Source organism: Solea senegalensis, unplaced genomic scaffold (assembly GCF_019176455.1).
Source record: "Solea senegalensis isolate Sse05_10M unplaced genomic scaffold, IFAPA_SoseM_1 scf7180000014583, whole genome shotgun sequence".
Taxonomy (NCBI): Eukaryota; Metazoa; Chordata; class Actinopteri; order Pleuronectiformes; family Soleidae; genus Solea; species Solea senegalensis.
In genome coordinates, this window is record NW_025321079.1 from 1 (window position 1) to 23,733 (window position 23,733).

General features: G+C 39.6%; 1 protein-coding gene across 5 annotated transcripts in view; it reads left to right on the forward strand.

Moving 5' to 3' along the window:
• The first annotated feature begins 237 nt into the window (after positions 1-237).
• arhgap21b (Rho GTPase activating protein 21b) overlaps positions 238-23,733 on the forward strand; it is a 33,935-nt gene continuing 10,439 nt past the window's right edge. For 2 of the 5 annotated variants that reach the window (XM_044016530.1, XM_044016531.1), the window contains exons 1-12: positions 238-462; positions 1,933-2,128; positions 8,901-9,083; positions 9,190-9,208; positions 14,412-14,504; positions 14,819-14,897; positions 14,987-15,041; positions 18,207-19,767; positions 22,659-22,805; positions 23,022-23,124; positions 23,231-23,276; positions 23,540-23,665. In XM_044016530.1, the coding sequence (XP_043872465.1) occupies positions 2,060-2,128; positions 8,901-9,083; positions 9,190-9,208; positions 14,412-14,504; positions 14,819-14,897; positions 14,987-15,041; positions 18,207-19,767; positions 22,659-22,805; positions 23,022-23,124; positions 23,231-23,276; positions 23,540-23,665 (2,481 nt within the window). In that variant the 5' untranslated portion in view covers positions 238-462; positions 1,933-2,059. Of the gene's footprint in view, positions 463-1,932; positions 2,129-8,900; positions 9,084-9,189; positions 9,209-14,411; positions 14,505-14,818; positions 14,898-14,986; positions 15,042-16,343; positions 17,040-17,061; positions 17,665-17,980; positions 18,110-18,206; positions 19,768-22,658; positions 22,806-23,021; positions 23,125-23,230; positions 23,277-23,539; positions 23,666-23,733 lie in introns of those variants that run through there. The other 3 variants (XM_044016533.1, XM_044016535.1, XM_044016532.1) reach the window with 3 other exon arrangements.

The window sequence follows — 23,733 nt, forward strand, 5'->3', positions numbered from 1 at the left end:
GTTCTGTGTTGCCAGGCCTGGGGAAATGGGAGAAGTTTTATCGCGCAGGTTGAGAACCACCCGTTGGCCGCGGCCCACAATTTGGGAAACACTGCTCGAGGGACTTGTTGAACTCCGTTGGAACGGTTAAACAACGCCACCTTTTCAGAGAAGCGATTGGTCGCGTCGAATGCAACTACGCTTCTGGTTGGCTGAGAGGGCCCTGTTTTCCGAAGGTGGACTCCCAGAGAGTCGGGAACGCTGGAAGAAAAAAAAAATCCAGCCACCAAACTGCACCATGCGCCAACCCCGAGAGCGACTGGAATAATCACCGGGAAGCTGCTTGAACTCTTACTACATTGAATTACGACAACGCCCGCCTGTCCCGGAGCTCCCACCGTATGTTTTCACTTCGTCTAGTAACTTTCATGGAGAACCGTGGCCGCCGCTCCTCGCCTGTAATGACGCCTCTTAACCACACAGGTAACTTTGTTTAAACTCCACCAGTTAGCATGGATGCTAGCAGCCTGTTGCCACAGTTGCTTTGGTTGTTTCTTTGGTTCACTTTACGAGCTTCCCACGCGGCGTTCACAACATATGTGACGTAAACAAGCCCCCGTGTTGTCTCGGAACGCCATTTCGAGTGCGGTGTTTTGTGTGTAATAACAAAAAGAAAAGCCACTTTTGTTGGTCAGAGAACAACAGCTCGACAAACACGCTCTGTTCGTGCCTCCGTTGACCATCGATCTCAAACGTGAGGCATTTAAATTCACCTTCTCTCAAAGTCATAAAACCTGTGGTTTTGTTGTGGAAATTGATACGATACGCTTTATTTCAGTGACTCGTACTTTACATTTCTAGCGTTATTTGGTCATAACAACCACATTTCAAATGTGACTGGCATTTATTTCGCCCTGCCTCCTCTCTGTAGTCCACTTGTTGCCCGGTCATTCATTAGGAGTGCAGCGTTGTCGAAGCACGACGTAGTTAAGAGCTGGTGAATTGTGGTGTAATGTACTCATTCACGTGTGCTCCTCGATTAGATTGTTTTTATAACAGTTGGTATCTTTTGCCAACTTGTGCTTACATTCCACCAACTGTTCCACAAACTGTATCTTAAAGACCTGAGGGCAGAACAGAGTTGATATGCTGGTTTTTAAATGAATATCTGTGTAGTTTTACTTTTTAGAGGAAACAATTAACAAGCTGAAACAATTAATCGATTAATCGACAACTATTTTGATAATCGATTAATCAGTTTGTAGCTTTCTTCATGATTCAAACAAGATTTCCGATTGTTTAAGCTTCTTAAATGTGAGTGTTTTCTTAATTTCTTTGCTCTGGATAACAAAGAAATCATTAAAAGTTAATCATTTTGTTTTTTCGGACAAAACAAGACATTTGACAACATCATCATTTCCAGGTTTGATGAACACAGAACCACATTTTTTACGGTTTTCTGATATTTTATGGATCAAACAATTAATCGAGAAAATAATTGACAGATTAATCGATTATTTTCGTTAGTTGCACTTCTACTTATTTAAATCACTAGATCTATTTATTTACCTTTTTGTAAGCATTCCCATGGCTCTTTTTTTGTGTGGTTTCCATTCTAAATGTATTATTCTGACCATACTATATGTGAATTAATGTGCATGTGATCTGTATTAATGTGTGTTCCTGTGCGGAGGTTGTGTTTGTGTTGTGATGTTCATTTTAAGTGTTTTAAAAGTACTATACATTGCATTGTTGGATTTTGATTGATTCATATAACTCCACAACAGCCTCTCACAGCATGCAGGTGTCCTGTTTTATACGTGTTTGTCAAAAAAACATCAGGTAGAAAAGAGTATTTGATAAAGGCTTTCATAATTCATAATTTGCCTGTAATTAACCCAATGTTGTAACCCAGTGACGTAAGAACATCTCTCTCTCCCCTCTTTTGAACAGATGGACTAAGAAGTCAGGCAAAAACGGAGGTGTAAATTGGACACAGGAACCCTATTGTCTTGTGTCCCACTGAAGCTGCATTTTCGATGTGGGCGTTTACGGAATACAGTGTTTTAAGTGAAGTTGAATGATGGCATCACGTTGGACTAAATCTTGTGACGATGATGACAGATGTACAAGATCTTCTTTCTGTGAGGTAAACACAGTGATACCAAACTTCAGACCTTTGTACATTATCTGTGAAATTATATAATGTTTTTTTTCTGTAAATTGTGAACTTGAAAGAGGTTCTCAGGAATGACTAACTCCGGTTTCACTCTCTGCCCCCTTTCAATTTGGTGTTGGGGCAGTAACATGTTTGGATATGGACGCTTTGGTTCAGCAGCTTTTCACTGCCTGTGTTGAATCGTTTTGCCTTTTATCTCGCCAGTGCTTCACTATTTTGTTTATTTTTATGATCGCCATCATTAGATTTATGACAGTTTAAGGGATTTTATTTCCCACCAGGGGTTGATAATTGTAACATGGTTACGGCACTGCTTTTAATTAGATTTAAATTTCAATGAAATTCATCACTGGTGTATGTGGTATTGAAGTTCTTAGCTAGACCAAGAACTGTCTCTTAGATTTTTTAACTGTGCTCACCACTCTACTACCAGACAGGACACCATCTTTTCTTCTCACAGCTTGTGTGTCTGAGTCTACAACCACAATAATACATTCTCATTTTGTAATAAAAAACTATCTGAAGTCCATAGGGTGTTTTAGTTTTGTGTTAGAAATAATCTCCATCTAACCTAACACCTCAAAACATATATTACATTACTTACACATACACCGGTCATGCTGGAGTAAACAGGAAGCAGACTGTGTTCTCTAGCATCATATGTACGTGCCCTGCCTGCCTGTCCAGAGTAAATCTCAACCTCAGAGTTATCAAAATAAAACTGTTTAGTTTGTTTCCATCTTTTAAATCATAATGTATTGTTGTTGATGTAACCACCCGAATGAAGACCGTCTTGTTGAATGCAGTTCCCATTGAAATGAAAGGGCCCATTGCCATAGTATCTGTTGATTTCCAGCACCGCCTTCAATGTTATATTGGTTCCCCACTTTAGTCTATATGTGCTAATTTGCAATTTGATTTTTAGCTCAACAATGCATAGGCAAGTTTTACCCTTTGGTAACTAACCTGTTAGTCAATCACTTACCCTGCTTAACTCTACAAAAAATATTTGTGTAGGTCTAGAAGAGAATAAAACAATATTTATTTGATGCAAAGAATAGTGAAATGTAGGTATTTATTGGTGAACTTAAGGCTAACGATATGCTTCAGCCAATTCACTATTCTCACTGCTGTGACAGCTTGTGTTGCATCCCTGTATTTCTTTTCTGGAATGAAATGATGTCCTTCCTTTGCCATAGCAGCCATCTGAATACACCCTCATACATGCACATTTCTAAACAAGTTTATTGACAACAACAATTCAGATTGATCCTTGATATGCAGCATGTTGACAAAAGAATTTGGCTTAAAGTGTTTGGGGGTGAGGAAAAGCCTTGGTTAGTGTATTCAGTGGAGAGCCTCCTTTTAGCAGCTCTTCTAATAATGCTACCATACAAACCAATTCATGTGCTAATTTGGTGCTGGAAACCCCCTGAAGTCTCTGGTCCTGGGTTGTGCTGGAAGTGATGACACTGTGGATTAATGACTGAATAAGTGGCTATTTCAAAATAACTTTCTAAATATGTCGTATGCAAAAGAGCATGTGGTCTCAGCTGAGAGAGATCGGTCAAAAGTTGAGGATGAGGATAAATGGGTGTGACTTTTGTTTTTTTAGAGAATGCATGGTTCTGTTATGACTGCAAACAAGCAGTAGGGAGGATTATAAAAAGACATAGGGTGGATTGCTGTCCCCTACAGGCACAGTGAAGCACTTGGGAGAGATCCTTTATATATTAACGTAACTAAAATTTAAAACATGGATCTTTATAAATACATATTATTGTAAAAAAACAAACAATATGTTGAAGAAGGGTTCACTTTATCAACTGAATAGAGTGGAGTATTTAAATGTAGCAGCAGAAACTAAATAGCAGTGACGGCTTATTTATTAATTATGTATATATTATTGTGATTCTGCATCAGCAAAACAAATGGAGAGTTGAGTAAAATGTATAATTTATGATGAAGCATGAGCCATACTTCGCACTGTAGGGGAGGTATTGACAAACAGACCCCCCTGTCCCCACAGTCTTCATTAAAGCTCAGTGTTTATCTCATTTAGGCTGCCTGCCTTTTACAGAACCCCACACGCAGGCATCATATGGCTCACTGATGGCAATCGGAAGGGAAAATTGACTTCAATTGGATAGAAGAAGCCTGTTACTTCCTGTTGCCTTATGGTTGTGTCTGTGTCTCATGGAAAAACTCAAGAGATGGGCTGCAGATGTGATTTCGTTTTTTCTTTATTTCCCTCAGTGCTTTGCAAAAACATTCCTGTTATCCTTGATGCAGAAGCTGGTTTATATAGCTCATGTATTGGCATGAACCGAATCACTGAAGACTGATAAAAACGTGTTTTTTTTTCAATGGGGGTTTATTGGTATTGATTCTTTTGTCAGAATCACAGAAAACATTATTTCTTACAGTAAATGATATGGTAGATGTGTGTGGTTAAGGCTAAACAAAACTTAATGTATTGACAAAAGATGTGTAGGTGTACCCCTGATATTGAAATAGAGGAGATATAGGTGAACAGATTTAACATGTTGACTTCTCAGCATGATTGCTTTTTGTTTTGTGATAAATGAAACCCTCTGCCATAATTCCACAAGTATGGAGAGACAATTCTGTTAAACTCCCCCACACACAGATGGTCGGAGAGATTTGAGTACTTTGGAGAAGATCGGACAACACTAGTGCAGAACATGACTTTATTAAGTGTCCGTTAAAATAGGTACTATCGAGGAGTGTGGCACTCACAAAATGTAGTTTTCATCTACATCGGCTGAGTATTGAATATCCTAACCATGTCCTGCACTAGGCTGAAATACCCAGAACTCACCATGTGTATCATTAAGGCTTTTCACAGTTAAGTGCTTGGTTTGAATGGGATGTGGTGTAGAATGTAGCAGCCCACAGAGAACTAGGTTTCCTCACATTTTTAAGCTGTGTACTTGTCTGGTGTTTTTGGAGCTGATGTCATGCAGTGCTTGTAATGTGTCATTTTGAGATGTCAGCAGAGGTTTTTAAACACACAGACCGTGCCGTGTGGTTTCTTTGTAGTTGTTAAAAATGAGCAAAGTGGAAATCCCAGTTTTTATTTTTAGTTTAAAGCCCGCCTGTAAACACTGGCTGTTGTGGTGTGTAAGCAGCTGTTTAAGTACAGTGCTTTCCTTAAAAAAATTTGACGTTAGTGGGTGGCATTGCTTGACCTGCCCTGCAATCTCAGGGCTTGTTGAACCACTGATGTAGGTTTAAAAATGACCACATATGCACAGGTACCATTTTGCTAAAGCTTATGCGTAACTTCTGTTGCCCACTAAGGAATTTTGAGTAAGACGGACATTGCCGGTGCCTCATGACATAATCCCAAATGTTCTCACACCACCCCCACCCTTCAGTTGATATAAATGTTTATACAGTCAAACTGCTTAAAGGAATACTTCACCGATTTGCATTTAGCTTTGTATTACTAGAATAGGGGTAGTATTTTTGAAACCTCAGTTTCACCGGAGTTGAGAAATATCTTCATTCTTTTCTTTGTTACGTGCCCACCAGTGACACTTGGTCCTGTTAGTGTAACTGTTAGCAAAGATGGCGGACACTGTTTACATTCTGGGAATGAGGTCCATCTAAAAACTGCGGCATTAGCATTAACTGCACTGCAGTTTCAAGCCTCGGACCAAGGAAGGACAAGACCAAAACAACTGTGTGGTAGATTTTGTGTGGTAGAGACCGCAGCGCCCTGTCATATTCTTATATGTCGTTATAGTGACACAATGAACCAAAATCATGATCCATTTTTATACAAAAAATATGTTTTTGTTTACCTCCATTTCCATATTATCAAGTCTTCTGTTGGGCTATTTGCAGTGCGATCTGAAGCTCTAATTGCCTCATGCTTGCTCACACTCCAGTTTACGCTTACGTAAGCTACGGCACGCACAGTATTGCACGCTATCTTCCCAAGAATTTATACTGTTTACCTCAGCTGTGCGTGTACCTGTGACAATCGCAGTTCTCTCACAAGATAACTTGAATCACTCTCTAGTAAGCACATCTCACTTTGGCTCTGTTGCACGCTCTGACATGCAGCAGAGCCCAAGTGACGGATGCCATGGCCGCAGACTGCATCGGTTCTGAACAGCATTTTTCATGCTGAAGATGGAAATCTGGGCTGTATAATTTCACTTGTTTCATTATTTTTTTTGGAAATCTGCTGCCATCTTTTTTTTGTGGACAGTACCCAGTTGCTGCAGTCAAAGCAATGAGGGTTTACTATTGTGATTGTCCAGTGAACACTCTTATGTACACCTCACATGCTCGGGTGGACTGTTCTCCACATCATCCATGACCTAATTTACCACCTACACAAAAGTCATATTAACCAGTGTAGAGATGGTCTAATGATGATAGTAAGGTAGATAGTAAAGAGCTTTTTTGCCAGGCAAATGCCGTAAATATCTAGCAGTGGAACAAATGCTCATTAAACGCCTCACCCATGGCGTTGTAGTGAATCATAAGTAAGCAAAACATCATTTGCAGACAGGAGAGGCTAGGTATGTATTTCATGAAGATGTGGACACAGTGCTTAACAGATTTATTAGACCACCTGTCTTTAAAAATGAGATAACGTTAATATTTTAGAAATCTCTCAAAAACTTGTTTAAAACTAAATATGTTATTGTTATTTATTTGGCAAATAAACTAAATTCACCTTTGTATACCCACATTTGAGCCAGCTCACTGGGCTTCTTCTCTGAGAAGTCACAAATTAATCAAGCATAACATTCAACCACTAAAACAGTTTTTATTCTGTTCAGGAATGCAAGTCAATAACTATAATTTGGTGTCTTAATCAAGAAATAATAATGGTCTTAACAATTTGTTCATTTTTTTCTGTAAAACAGTAAATTTGAAAATTCATAAATAACAATAATAATAATAATAATAATAATTATTATTATTATTATATTTTATCATTAATCTGGTTAAAGAGCTCCTACAATGATGTACATTTAGGATAATTGTGGCTTTGGGTGGTCTAATAAATTTGTAAAGCACTGTATATGGATATTTCTTTTTGTGAAAGGGGCAGATGCTTTCTGTATTCTTTGTGCTCCATTTCATTCAGAAAGAAAGTATTCATGATTATGTTCAATTATTGTATTTTTCAATGAAATTATTTATTTATATATTTATATTTGTATTAATTAACAGAAGTTGAAAACTGAGGGCAAATGGGGGTCTGGAATTTTATTGCCCTGGAAATTCGGCAGTCTTAAGTATGCATGTGGCAATGATAAAACTCCTAGGCATGTGTCTGTCAGGGGTCCCACACCTCCTTCTGTTGTCCACATCCAAAGATCAGAGTTTTGGAAATTGCCCTGTGCACTGGCCACTAAATCAGATCCAGTAGACTGGGATTGGCTTTCCCTGTAGACACGAAGGGAGCAATGCAAGCATGTCAAACATCTATTGTCATATCACCACAAGCTCGTCTACGGGTATAAATTAGCATGTGCATGTTTTGTAAAAGCCACTCAGGGTTCACAGACAGGGCTTAAACATGGAAATGCAGGCATTAGGGAACAACCAAAGCTTGGTTATACTCAGTAAAACCTGTTTTGCTGGTTTCATCAAAATACACACGTGTGTCAGCTGCACCTGCAGCTCCATTTCCCAGCCAATTAAAGCAGGACTATGGGTCTGTCCTTTTTTCCAGTGAATGTGTACAACTTTCTGATGTGTTCATCTGCACAGATTGGAAACACCCAGCTCTCTGCAACAGCTGGATCAAGTCAGAGAGCTATTAGTGTTTATTTATTTATTTTTAGCTATAACAAATGTCAGATTTCTACCCTTACAAGTAAAAATGAAGTCCAACATAAACTTTATCACTGGTTGTTATGACATGCATTTAATTCACTCAGATTTTCTGACATTTTCTAAACATATGTGCCCAGGCAGACATGGTGCAAATGCCTGCTCATCACATTCCTCACATTGTGGGGGAATGTCTGTGCTACAGGGGGGATGGTTGGTTGGCTTGTTTGAGACAGGGTGAGTGGAAAAAAAAGTCAATTGTGGAAATATAAGACTGTATAAAACATGTTTTCCTGAAACTGAGTACTGAAACTGGGAATATGATACAGGGGGATCTGAGTACAGGTGGGTGTTGCTGCGCACACGATACCACAAAGGTGTGAGGTTATAAATAGCCAGTAAACACAGGCGTGGGTGTCCACAGCTCAGAGACCTGATGTGCTGTTCTCACCAGCTGTGAAAAGGGATACCACAACTTGATTGTAAACACTGGAAACCAGTTTGTGTGTGAAATAAAGAACACCAGACGGTTGCTGTTAATGTGCAATGACTGTTTTTTTTTTTTTTTATCTAATTTGGGTGTGGGTGAAACAACAGGTGACGTTTTAGTAAAATTGTTTTTGGATTCCATTGTCACTATTTAGTTTTGCTTTGTCACTTCAATTTCATTGTCTACCACTTTTTCCTGCACACGAGGTTTGCAAGGCCGCTGGAGCCAATCCTCGCTGGCATGGGGCGAAAGGTGGGGTACCTCAGAGGGCCAATTAACAAGCTAGTATAAATATCTGGCAAAGAAAATTGTTTTATAAATTGTCCTTAAAATCATGCAGGGTGGGGTAAAAAATAGTGTGTGTAATAATAGTAAAATTAAGACGGCTTATGTTATATCTCTTCCTCCACATGTGTTTTCTTGCAGAATGATTGCCCAGAGTGGAGAGGTGTGGCAGATTCTCCGACAATGCAAAACCCCACAGAGGAGGAGGTATTCTCATGGCCGAGACCCAAAACTGTGCTTTTACGTCGCACCTCCCAGGGCTTCGGCTTCACGCTACGCCACTTCATTGTGTACCCACCAGAGTCGACCATGCACTGCTTCCCGGTAAATTCAAAGATTTGTTTTTAATCTTCTCTGAAGTGTTTCATACACCTGAGTGTTGTTTGTCACGTAGAAAATAACGCATAATCCATTTTTGTTCTTTTTACAGGAGGAAGTTTATGGCAGAGGTAAGCAGAAAAACTTGGTTGTTCTTCATGCCTGCACTTCAACACTGCTGAGTCAGAGTGGTGCTTTGACTTCTAATGACTTTTAATCCTTCCACTCTTTTGGCTCCATTTGCTTCCTTATGCAATGGAAACAATGTAGCGACTGTGTGTGACCAACCTTTGTGTAGGCATGAAAGGTTTGGTTAGCACCACCTGTTTCTGTCCAACACTGACCCACCTCTTCATATTGTTGCTCTTTGTTGCTATAGCTGGTTTTCACGCTCACCATAAAAAGCTGTCAGAAAAAGATGGCCTCAATTTACTTGTTGTAGTTGTATAGGTGTTTCCCCTCATTTTTCTCTTCATGAATCAGACAAGATATGAACTGTATGGCACCGGTTAATGTTACTTGGTTTAATTTCAAAAATCGATAAGTAGGATTTACAATGATTTATTGTAGCTTTTCTTTTTCTAATCTACATATTGCAATGTCGACCAAAAGATGAACAAAGATGTTCCCCAGCATTCATGTTCTACAAACCTTGTTAGAGAGCAAACATACTTCATATGAAATAACAAAGTAAAAAAGCCCCATTCTTGGAGGAGCTTAAGTAAGCAAAGATCGAGAAAGATAGAAAGAAAAGATAGGATTTTATTTATTTTTATTTGTCCCACAATGGGGGAAATGTAAGTCGAGGTAAAGATAATAGATAATTAACATGCATTTTAACAAAAAATTATTAAGATAAAATTATATGCAGTGTAAAGTGTAAATTGTGGCACGTGCAATATTGCACTCATGTAAATTACAATGGTTATGTTGCACAATATAGGTTTAACGTCAGATGAGTTACATGTGATCTACTGAGAGCAGTGTTTGTTGTAAAGCTGTATAATAAGCTTAAGATGTTGTGCACATATTTGAAATTCCCCCATCGAGAATATATTTCATTCATTTCCTGAAATACTTGGAATGCTCTTTCTGTGGCTGCCTGTCTCCTCTTGACATGGTCACTGTGATCTGTTTTCAGTGACAACAGCAGTTCTATTTGTTGATGTTTATATTCTTTAGGGAGGGTAGTTGCCTCTGAAAAGAGCCATTATAATTCATCTTATGTACTCTGTTATTATGCACAGGGAAAGCCCACAAATAAAGTTATTTAACATTTGCCATAGCTTATCAGTTGTCACCCTGTGAAAGTGCTCTTACATCTGTAAAACCTAATTTACTTTTTGGTTGCTCCTAGACACATATTCTTATAAGATATATATAGTATACATGACATGTAGGACCTAATACGTTAAGACCTTCATAAGTAATGTCTCATACACAGTGCAACAGTCACACATCATTGCAAAGCAGCTTTTGAAGGAAAAGGTCACAGTTATTTTTTTAGCTGTAATTATTCCTTCTCCTCACACCAGCCATTCATAGATGCCTTCTTTATGTTCTTCCAGTCAAAATTATCAAAAACAAAATCCAGTCATTGTTGCATTGGTTGTTTTTTTTTTATGGTGAAAGTGCTTTCGAAGCTAACGAGCCCTGAAACACTCTGAAACAATCTCTTTTTTTTCCAAGAAGAAATGCTCAGCTACTATTACAATAGTATAATCCATGATTACTGTGCGACCCAGCTACAGATGTGAGATAATGAACTGTGTGGTGCATCTGATCATTCATGGAGACATGGAGACACCCTTCATTAGAAAGCAGAATACACAGTCACATGGTCATCTGCATATACTCTCCAACACATGCTTGAATTAGTTTACTGTCCTCTACTAATGGTTGCTTTCATCCAATTGAGATCTTGAATGGACTGTATGTGAGGCACTTGTACACTGATTCATTTGTATATATTTACATGCACACACTCACACAGCCGTTTGATGATGGATAGAGCCTGCTCCAAATAGCACATGACTTAATGTATGTTTTATGCATTGTCATCCCATCACCACATTGCGTAATGTTATTGCCAAGGCTCAATCCCAGTTTTACATTAGCATCTTTTTGTGATATCTGCATTGACCCATGAAAGTACTGTAAAGCACAGGGAGAGGTTTGTCCCTGCTAATGTTTACACTTAATATCAAAGTATAGAGTGCGGCCAGTACATATGTCCGCTGCCCCGGGAAGTGGCGAGGCCCGGGTGGGGGGTCGCTGTAAACTACCTTCGCCCCAAGTCTTCATGAAAAAAACAGTTGAAATATTTTGGAAAAAAAGTTATTAAAAAGAGATTAAAGGTTTCTGCCCAACAGCAATCTCCAATACTTATTGACCTAAATTAATTTGTTAAAAGACTATACTTTTTAACTAAAAGTAGACTAAAACCTTTTTGAGTTTTCTTCAACTAAAACTGGACTTAAACTATCACATATAGAAATGACTAAAATTTGACTGTAACTAATAAGCATTTTAAATTTAAAATGGCTGCGAAAAACAACTCTGTTTGGAATACTCTTTGACATATTAAATGCTCTAATATTCTGCCGTTGAACATTGCCTTTTGTTTGAATTGCTAGTAAAATAATCAAGATTTTTCTTCAAACAGTGTTGTGCTACGAGATATTGATGTGTAACAGAGGAGCAGTGTCTGTGTGCCGTCCTCTACTTTTACTGCTTACGGGAATAGGGGGTGTGCCGACAAGCTTTCATGGTGACAAAACAATGGCTGTAACCTCAAGTACGCATGATGATAGTCCACAGCTTGTCAAAAAAGACAACACCTGAAGCAAAATATGGGACAGTCGAAACAAGCCCATGCACACTACAAATCACACCTGTAATTAATGCTTGAAACCCTCTCAGACCAAAGTAGCCAACGTGTTCAACCTACAATAGAATCTTCCTGTAAAACATGTGATCTATAAATTAAATCATGCCCATGCTATATATTTTGTATTATTTTCTTGACAAGACATGTTTAAAAATAGTAGCATAATATTTAATAATTTATAAGTCCAACAATTATTGCTCTAAAATAGATCAAACACAAGTATCTTTTTTTTTCCATGTCTTTATCAAAGGTCTGTGTTTTACTGAGTGTGTTTTCCAGTTTTGTGCTTCATCAAATTAGATTTAATATGATTTTCAAAGTCCCATGTTCTGCCATTTATTATCCCATTGCTATTCCTGAACATTCTCTGATTTAGTGTCATTGTTGCGATGGAGATATTTAGGTATCAAATCACAGACAGAAATTTAGTATCATGTCAACAAAATGCTGGATACCAGAGGTTGAAGGCATGAGGTAAAAAGAAAGGAGAAGAAAAGATGACCTAGTATGACTTCAGGCTGGGATGGGTGAACCAAACAGCCTCACAATACCACACCAACAAAACAAAAAGTCTGGCAGACATCCAAATAAGGGAACACAGAGGTGCGTTCTCATAATTTAGTTTTTGCCACTTAATGTCCTCTTCAGATTAAAAGTGGTGGGAACAAAATTTAGACCCTTACACTGGCCGTCAATGTAAAAATCGTTTATTCTGTTGATTTCCCATCAACATATCTGATCATTCAGATGTGGTGATTTGAATGATAGTTATTTATTTAAAGAACTATGGGCAAAACATTATTCTTTTTGAATCACTGTTGCTGGTGTGCAACTCTTGTCACACCACAGTGCCACGACACCATCATTTTACTTTTTAAATTAGAGTCTGGTGCTTGTCAAGATAAAGCTCTTCTGTCTTAACTCCGAGGTCATGTTTGGGTTCACTTGTGAAAGCTCTCATCTTCTGATTTTTCCACATTTGGAAAGGCTCATTAACCCTAGTAAAAGTTGACATTTTTGTTTTGGTGCAAGTGCCCACTGTGGATATTTTCTGAGTTTAGTTTTCAGTGATGAATAGTGAAGAATAAAAGCTAACTGTTGTTACGTGAGGCACTGTGTAGTCTTTACCAAGCTGTTGTCTCTACATTTGCAAAGTGGTTTGAATACTGAATGATCATCATAAATTTATTTTTCTGAGACAGGGTTTTCTGTGGTCTTAAAATAACACACATTTTTCTGTCGGTGTAATGAACAAAGTGTACCACTAGAGGGATTGTGTGTCATATGCTGTTTCGACTCCAGTTGCACTGTTGCATAATGTGATTTCTGTATGAGTAACCCTTAACATGAAGCAGAGAAAAACAGAGGCACAAGTGTGTCCTTGTTAGTGATCTTTATAGAGGATATTGACATTATTGACTAATTGTCTAAAATTGTTTTGAACTTCCCCTTTTCCCCTGTGTTAATTTGCCAACACTTTACCAGAACAAAATATTAAATATAACCTTGTGATAATGTACATTGTCAAAGGTCCAGAGGTACACATTGGTGATGCTAAGAATATTTTATATTTTTCATTTAGTCCACTATGTTTAACATTTCTTGTGTGTCCTCATGCTGGCCACTGTCATTGTGACCCCCTAGGTACTCACTTACTATTATTATGTTAACTACAGGGCTGCTCTTTGGCTGTATCCAGCGCTATTTCTCAGTTTTTAAGGAAAGAGTGGGAGTTGTGCAGCTGAGCACACTGTCACTCTACCTTCACTTAGTCTTTTTTTCTCCCACACCCTCCCTCTTTCTTTTCTTTCCTTTTTTGCAGCCATGCAGCTGCTAGGAAACGGGAGCAGCATGAGCAAACAGGTTTTCTTCTATGGAGCTGCTTTTATCTGTTCTAAAACCACACAATTTCCCCCCACTTTTTTTTTGTCTCTGAACCAATTAGTGACTATTCAAACTGTTGAAATGTGGGCACACATTGGTCAGAGCACAGGCGGTTGTGTTGTCATAATGTTGATTCACATGCCTCCAAATCTTGTGACAAACCTTCCAGTTTGTCCCTCATTCTCATTCACACAGTCTCTCCTCCCATATAAATGACGCGGACGTATTTTAAGATTTGAAGTTCTAGTTTTTCACTTTTTACGCTCGGTGCATATGAGAGATTACAAATGAACCTTCACTTTAGAAATGCTTTTTCTTTTACATGCTTGTTTGCTTGTTGTTTATTTGTTTTGCTTTGTCTTTGCTATAACAAACAATGTCTAAAATGTTGCCTTAAGCAAATGCTCTTTGGCATGGGAAATCTTTATCTGGTTGACACCATAGAAACCAGATAAAAATGCACATTGCATAAAGCAAAATACAAATGACCACCACTACACTGTGTGATTGTATGTGTCCATACTAAATACTAATTTATAAACTTCTCTCTACATTATCAGGGAGACCACTAAACAGGCTTGATCCAATGGACACCATATTTGTAAAGCAGGTCAAAGAAGGTAGTCCTGCTCATGGAGCCGGGCTTTGCACAGGTAAAAAAAAAATCAGTCCTCTCTACTGACTGAAATGTACAAGACATTTACTTGAAGTGTAAGTGTTTTACAGCATTAAAACAACTGAAGAACAGGAGAATGTTGTGCATGATGCAAACAGAACAGTCACTACATTGACTTTGTGTTTTAAGCAAAAGGAAAATTCTCTCTTGGAATTCTACTGTTAGCTTTGAATTGACAAAAGCAAGCAACATTTACCCTAGGTCCATTACCTCTTGTAACCTATAGTATTATACTACCGTTGCGTATTATTGTTGTCATTCCTGTTTTTTATTTTATTTTATTATTATTAGGTGATCGCATAGTGAAGGTGAATGGAGCAAGCATCATTGGAAAAGCCTATTGTGAAGTTATATCCTTAATTCAAGACAGGTGAGGTTTAATATAAATTTGTATCATAGATTTTTGGTCAGTTTGTTTATTTTACTGATTTTTAAGACTACATTTTGTTCCCATAACAGTGGTGACTTTCTTGAACTTTGTGTGATGCCAAAAGATGAGGATATACTTCAGCTGGTAAGTATTGTTTTACAATCGCATTTTATTAAGTGGATGAAATCTGTTCCCACCCATCTAATAAAAACTGTCACTTTTTTGAATGTTTGTTTTTAGAAAATTGCTACTTATTTTGCCCAAAAATTGTCCATGATACAGAAATACTTTACATGAATGCATTTTTATTAGGACAGTAGTCATAAGATGCAGGCAGACTGGCCCATCAAAGCTCTCTATCTAGGCCTCGTAATCAGGCCAGAGTAAGTTTTGTTGCTGCGAAACTGTGACTGACAGTGCTGCTGAAATGGACTGAGAGGACTGGAGATGTAGAGGAAGATCTACTTAAAATTCATCAACAATACACAGTGTCATAGAGAGACTCAAATCCAGATTGGCAACTACAACTTGTGAGGTGTTATTTACTTGTGTGTTTTAAAATGTTTGGATGTGTAAATGAGTAAATTTCCTTATCCCAACAAGATATGTGGCTTATGTCTAATCTAAATAAGCTTTGTTTATTGACTTTGGCCTGACAATATTAAATTAAATTAAAAAGGGGAAATAATGTGAGTATTTAATTTCAGGTGTGGAAATGTGTGCTCTTCGGAGCTCGTCATTAACATTTAATGCATGCTGCCAGCGGCAAAGTGAAGTTGCACTCAACTGTTCAATTTCTATAGCAAATCACTCTTAAGTGCTTTGTCAGGATGCTGATGAATCTTCTCCCAGGGGGGTTCCTGTTAACTGACAGCTTGTTTATGAATTATATAATGAAGAGCTGGACTGTTAACTTTACCTGCAAATTTCCCCTGTGCATTCTTTATGGCTGCACTGAATATTCATAATCAACCTGATAGTTAATTCAATTAAACATTTGCGATGACTCCTGCAATTTCAATTCAAACATGTATTGTTAAAACAGTCACCTATCTGTCGAAGCAGCATTCCCTTTAAAATGTCTTATTTCTTTAATTAAGAACATGGTCTTGATGCTTGTGTCAATGTTTAAATACAACATTCTATTATGAGTCATATTTATTGAATTTATCATATTTATATATGAACCCTCTGCTTACACCCAGTTAATTTCTCCTGTCTCCTGATCAAATAAGCCTTTCTTCTCGTGAAGGACCGCCCTCTCTCTGTTTTTCCCTCTGTACTAGTCCATTGCATCTTACACATGTGTTGTGATAATGCTGACACCACTGCACAGTAAATGACTAGAAGCCACATCAAAATGTTTATTAATGTAGGCAGAGGGACTGGAGAGAGATGCCTATAAGAATAAGTGGGTTATCAGAGACGCAAGCAGGATGACTTATCACTGTAGGAGGCAGCACACACCAACTGCTTGGAGACAGGCAGCAGTTGCCTAGCAAAGAGATGGAGAGAGCAGAAAAGGGAGGTAACTGTGCACAAGGAAAGCAGAGGAAATATCAAGCAGAGAAAGGCTAGAGAACGGCATGAACGATGAAGTGAAACCAGTCGATGAAATCAGCTGACTGTTTGGAACAGGTTGATGCAGAGGGAAAGGGAGCGAGGAGGAAAGAGTAGGAGGGGGAGTTGTACCATCACAGCTGAATGTATAATCAGCAGCTGCTGCTTCTGTCATGTGAGCAATAGCGGAGAGGGGGGAGAGAGAGAGACGTAGACTGGAGGCACCTTCTCTAGTTAGCGTAATATTCTGGCTGAAGATGGATAAAACCATGGAGATGTAACAGCAGAAAGAAAGGCAAGCTTTTGCTTTCTGCCACCTCATCCAACTGGCACAGGCAGGTTGTAACATGGCAACCCCTATTACATCTCTGCTCCTTCATCTCTTAACTGCTACTGCAGGTCTCGTATATTTTTAGCATGTCAAGCATAGGCATTGCTATGGCTGGTAAACATTCTCTCCCCTGTGGTCGTCTGTTTTTAAGTGGCATCTTTATTTCTTCCATCCTCTCTCCCTTGATGTCTTGACATTCTTGTTTTGACATGCTGTATCGGTAGCCTGTTTCTCGGGAAACCGCTAATCCGGTAAGCAAACGGCAGATTGGACAGCCACTTCACTTTGACGTGCTGTGGTTCTTGTCTCATTTTCAATGTGTCATGCATGTCAGCATCGTCATTTGTATCATTGCTGTTCAGTTGCCTCAGATGGTTGTGTAATGGTCAGCTCTGTGTTGGTGAATCAAATGTGCAGACTGTTGAAATGGCTGATGCACGGTGCCTGCAGTACCTGTTAGACTGAGCGCTCGAGCTGGCATCCAGCTGGCTTCACACAAAAACCTCACCCTCTTTATCCTTGATGCCATATGTCATTATTGTGATAAAGGCCAGTGACCTCTGAACTCTCCTGTACACTCATGCTTTCAAAGGGAGGAACAGAGCATGGCACTGATTGCAGGTGCACACATAGTTTTATGTAAGATTGTAATTTGACACTAGCTTGTAGCAGGATCAAAGTCCTCATACACACCTTTGCTTGTTGCATGAAGAGTGTATTATGAGTAAAGCGGATAAATGCAGTACCTTACAAACTCGTATTTTTATGGATTGGAATGAGCACTTGCTTTAATTTGGTATTCATCACAAACAGTCTCATGACTACTCTACAGGGAAATGGTATGAGCTTCAGTCAGGTAGAGGCTGTCAATCTGAGGTGGGTAGATGGAGTTTTATATACCTTTGTATTTTATTAAGTTTGTTTAATACTGTGATTGTTAGCAACTTGCGTACCTTAAGAAAAGTATGTCGTGACTGTTGGACAGTTTTTGCTAAAATGGTTACAGCACCTGTGATAGATTTTTTTTGTTTTTCATAATCAACCATTATGGGTTTTTTCTTTTGATGAAAGATTTGTTCCTTCATATTAAAGATCACAGTTGTTGGCAGCACTATTGCTTCTTAAATCTATTGGTGTCTATTGGGTCTATTGGTTTATCTGTCATGCAGCAGTGAACATTACCGTGAGAACTCTAAATAAGGAGCAGATGAAGTCCACGGACACCCCTGAACTGCAAACGCCCCCACACACTCGCACTGCAACACACCCTGCCCACACACATGTATCCAGTACCATTTGTAATATCACACTTGACTTCTCTGTAAGAATCTTGTAGCACACTGTTGAATTTTACACACACTAGCAAATGGCATTTTTACTATATATATTGTAACACTGCTTTGTTTCTGTGTCTTTAGGCCTACTCACAGGATGCCTACCTCCGTGGCCATAGCACCTACAGTGGAAATGCACGTCACATTCCTGAACCACCCCCAGTATGTTATCCCAGAATAGACTGTAAGCCTTCGGGCATGTCCCAGGTGACAGACCCGGCTGGGCCGGTCTGCCGAGGGCCAGCTGCACCTCTTGACCATGGATATCGCAAGGAGATCACCGTGCCACCGCCTCCTCCTCCTCAATCTTTTCCAAAAAGCCAGATGGCAGTTTGCATACGTAGTGACGGTGTGAGAACTGTGGTGGTGCCTCCGGATGCAGCCCATGCAGGGCACATGGGTCCAGCTCATAGGATGGATTACATGGACCCTGTCTTTGTCAGGGGAAGGCCTGGGTCATTGGCTCAGTATCCTCACCCTCGAAAGGCTGATGTCTACCCCAATGTTCCAGGAATGATCCCATATGGAGCTCAGATGCCTCACTACCCAGGCAATCATCAAAATATTGACTGGCGCACTTACCAGACATACAGGGAGTACATTGACAACAAAGGAATTCATTCCCATGGTAGTCGGACTATCCAGGAGAGGCTTGACAGTTTGCGAGCTGCCGGTCAAATGAATGCTTCTCATCACATTCCCCGGGCAGACTGGGGTCCTAAGGGGATAAGACGGAGAAGTACCTCCCATGAACGGTCATACCAGGGACCTCCACCCCACTTTCAGATTGCCCCACGCAGTGCCTCGCAGGATCGCATGAGCGGTGCAGAGAGGATAAGCAGGAACTGGCCCCCGAGAAGTGTATCCCAAGATGGCATTGTACACAAAGCCCGGGCACACTCCACAGACTATCTTGAACCTGCTGAGCTAGTTCGAGTCAGTGAGAGGAGAGGAGGATATGTACAGGCAGACCAAGGTACAAGGCCCAGCAGACAGTCTATACCTAGGCAAGCCATGCTTTTCAGGCCTAATGTTGGATACAGTGGTGGCATGAGGGGAGCACCCAATCCTTCTCTTTACTCTAAAGGACCAGACTCCCTTCAGACTCGCTCCTCACCCATGCTTTCAGACAGACCTTTACATTTTTCAAAAAGCACAAGTACTGATCATTCTTTTGCTGACCAAAGAGTTTCAGGCAAAGGAAACCATTCAGGCCACACAACTCGCCAACGTCAGGGCAGGATACAGGCGGACTCATTGCAGCCCATTGACGCAGGCAGAGATGCCGCACTGGTGGGAAACAGGTCATCTTCATGCTCCACCCCAAAACAGGTGCCACAGAGACCTAGCATCCTCAAACCACCACACCCAAACACCCAGAGTCAGGTCAATGGGCGAAGCCCAACAGAGACAGGGGTGGTTCTGAGGGAGAAACCTTCTGCTGGAAAGAACCCCAGTCCTCTGCGTCACCCTTCCTACATCCTGGCTGTAAATGATGACGGCACAGATTCCACAGGAGAAGTGGTGGCATGCTGGCTTCCTAATGATGCACGGCGAGAAATGCACATACGTCGCCTTGTGGAACAATGTCACACCTCCTGTTCCAGCAACCTGGATGAGTCCCTGGACTCCATTCCATTCATTGGTAAGAGAATAATCAGTTGTAAACCTTGACAGCCCATGTTGTCATGGCAACCACCACAGGCAGTAGTAACATGAGGCAGGCTGGCAGGGCCTATACTGTAGCTAATTAAAGAGCTTTTACCATAGATGCTTATAGAAGTCATTTAAAATAGGTTTAAAAGCGGCTAATAGCTTATTAGCCCCTTTAATTTTATTGATAATCTGATTCATCGTATCATCTTGTGTCTGAACAGTAGCACAAGGGACATTGATCACAAATAAATCAATCTTCCTAGGTATTAATCTGTTTGTTTTTGCATTCAGAAAGGGTTTGTGTGATATTTGATGAGAGAAACGAGGCTTGAGTCTATTGAATATATTGAATTTGACTTCTGCATGCATACGGCTAGGGTTAATTTTCCTGCATGTTCTCGTCTCATAATGGATTGCAATATACTGCAGTGGTGCCAAAATGCATTTTTTGTTATCTCAAAATCCCAACCTGTCTCACAATTCACATAAGTGCTACCAGCGCGTCAACCAAATCTCCAACTCATGCACTTTAAAATAATCAGTAATCAGTACAGTATATCTTGCTTTAAGTTGCTTTGTATCAGGGTAATACAATGACACCAAATTGCTAAATGGTATCTATGGATCAATGGACCAAGTACCCTAAAATTGTGTCAGTAAAATTCAGTGTGTAATCAGTTCAGCAGCAAGACAATATGTTTAATGAATGGATCTCTATGTGTGTTTACTTGTCCTGATGAGAACATTGCTAATATCAGATATACAGTATGCTTGGTGCATATATCTGTTATGTGGTGTGTTTTAGAGTTTGTGAATCACCTTTAAGATCTTTATATTTTCTTTATTTTCAGATATTCATATGTCTTGTGTCTCCAGCTCATTCTCTTATATGTAATAACATACCTGTTTCTGTCGGCCTCCTTTTGATTCCGCCAAATGCAGAAAAATATATTGCAGGGACTCTGTAAGAGTTGATACTCATTTCTGTTTTAGATCTACGTGTTACTTTGTGTGACCGGGTCATTTCTTCAGAGAAAAGGTCAATTCCAGACAGCATATTGTTGTGGTTCTAAATAGTAAACTTTTGGGAAGAACACAAAGGAAACATTTTGTGCTTTGCAAGAAGTCCCTAAACAGAAACTAGGTCACAAGCAGTGGCAGCACTGGAAGTTTTCTGTTTGACCCAAGGGACAGAAGTTCTCCAGTTAAATCTGGGTCTTTTTATTAATGTTCAGTTAAGGTTGAGTGTTAAATAATTCTAACATATGTATGAAGCAAAAAAAATAACTCTCTACACAACACCTCCAAGGTAGATTGCCATATGTCTGTTCATTTATATTAATTAGAGCTACCTGCTTAGAGAATTAGGTAATCATTTAGCACTACCGGTGGAGCAAGCCTAATATTATTAGATGGTTTCTGTGTGTGACCCAAACGTCACGTCCAGTAAATAAGACACAGGAGAACCACACCTCAGTGGAAATCATTATAGTATAAAGGAACTCATACTACAGATATTTCAGCTGAGTTGAGCAGAGGATATTTTCACAATAACACATGAAAAATAGAACAAGATGTGCAGATGGCAATAGTTGGTAATATGTTCCCCCTCCTGGAGAAAATTGAACTGGGCTACTTATTCATCTGTTCTCAAGCCTAAAAGACTGACTGCTTCCTGTGCATGTGCTGTGTAAAATCACCTCACATTATCTGATTGTGTGAACTGGTTTTGAAAGTAAAGACTTTGCAGATGTCCTTGCTCGTATGTGATGCTAAAAACCCAGACACATTTTTGATCAAAGTTTATGGTCTTAAAGGTTGCAGAGGAGTGAATTTATTATGAGTGAGGTCCACACACTTGTGGTTTAGCGATAGTTTATTCTGTTAGTTGGTAGTCTATCTGTAATGTTGGTTATTAATGAGGTTGTAGAGTCCAGGTGCAGAGAAAGCAGCAGTGATGGTGACGATGCTGCAACACCACCATTCTGAGACTGGTGCCATGTCCCAGGAGAACAGTGCCCTGATTGACAAGATTGCTGGACCTCCATCAATGACCTGTTTGAAAACCCACTGTGGCTTTGGGTCATTTGGTCCTATAACCCAAATCATCATTTAATTAGATTTAACAGACAGCGTTAATGTTTTTTTGATCTGTAATCTGGCCCTTGTTTCTAGTTGTGTTATTTTATGTTGATGGTATGAAACCTCTTTTAGTAGCTGTCGGTATGTTTTGGATGAATAGTAAATGTTGTACTCTTCATTCAGGTTAGATGTAGTAGCATACAGATAATTATATTGAGCTTCATTATATTGCGGAGTTAAAGTATCCAGGACAGAATCACCTATGCTGGTGAAAGGCTTGGCACTAGAATCATCATCAAACCAGCATCTGAGGAAAATATGCATATTTTTGGATGTTGATTCTTTGGATTTGTGTGTGATTTGAGACGTACAGACAATAAGAGCGACTGGACATCTTGTGTTGTACAGAGGTGGGAGGTCTTAAGTTTTAGAGTGTTGATGACGTCCTTTTCCCTTGCCCTGTTTCAAAGTTGGCTACAGGCAGGATCTAGGACGACTCCTTTTAAATTTAGCTCCAAAAGCCCCTCAGCTGCAGAGAGCAGCTTTGTTTTCTGAGCTGTTTCGGGCTTGAAGTGCCAGGAACGGGCGGTACTCAAGAGTAAAGAACTTCCTTCTCTCTCACAGAAAATCAAGGCTGAAGATGATCTATTCCCACTTTCACTCAGCCCTTAGTGAGCCGCTGTTTATGGACAAAACAGCATATTCATAACACACCTTTCACAAATGTAATGTGGTTTAAACTTAGCCTTTCGCTGAATATCATCTCTATACACAGACTGTTTGCTTTATTGTCATTAGATGAGCCAGTCAGCCCCAGTGTCGACCGGGAGGCCACTCCTATTCCACCCTCTGCTGTGATATCTGTTGCACCATCCATAATTTCAGGCTCCTCCACCCCAGGCTCACCTTGTCCTACCATCCGACGTCAGCTGTCACATGACCAAGGTAAAAAAGGTTCGAGGTTAGCTGAGTCACACTTGATTAATAGAATTTTATTTCCCCTATGAAATGACTTCACCATGACTGGTTTACCCTTTTTCAGTCCACTTAGGATTTTACCTGGATCGTTTTAGTCTAAATATTATTTATTTTATTAATGTTACCCGATTTTGAAATTTGAGTTATAAATTAAAATGAACATAATTTCAAATCCTTTTGCAGAGTCCCTGAGAAGTGCTTTGTTGGAATCTGAAACAGCCAGCAAAACAGAGCGATCTAAATCCTATGATGAGGGTCTAGATAACTACCAAGAGGAGGGAAGAGGGTGAGTGCATACCTGTACTTGGTTAAAAGGCTGTTGTTTTTTATTGTTTTTCATTTGTGCCTGGATTTTTCTCTGAATTAAAATCAGTTGTCTTCTTCTTCCTTAGGAGATCCCCCAGTAAACACATGCCGAGTTTTAAGGGCTTGAGAAAGGTAAGACTCTTGGATGCGCATTTGCGATAACCGCGAACACCTGAAGGATTTGAATAACATGTGACTTGTGCAACAACTTCAAAGCCAAACTTATCAGTTTAAACACAACATTTACAGCACATGTAAACATTTCAACGCAATTCTTTGTGATCCCTTTTCAGTTTATCTTCACTGGCATCCTTGAGAAATGTTTTTAGACACAAATAGACAGCAGATAGTTATATTGCTTTTTGACGATGACAATCATGTATTTACACCTACAGGCCCTGGATGGACATAAATCCTCGGGAGATTCTGGTTCTCGAAGGGATTCTTCTTTAGATGTCTTTGCTGATTCCTCCAAAGAAGGGCCGCTAAACTTTAGGCAGTTTAGCACCGATAAAAATAAGGTATGCACACACGCACAGTCACACTTTCACTCAGTTGACATGCTCATCACTAATGTTGACGTGTCTCT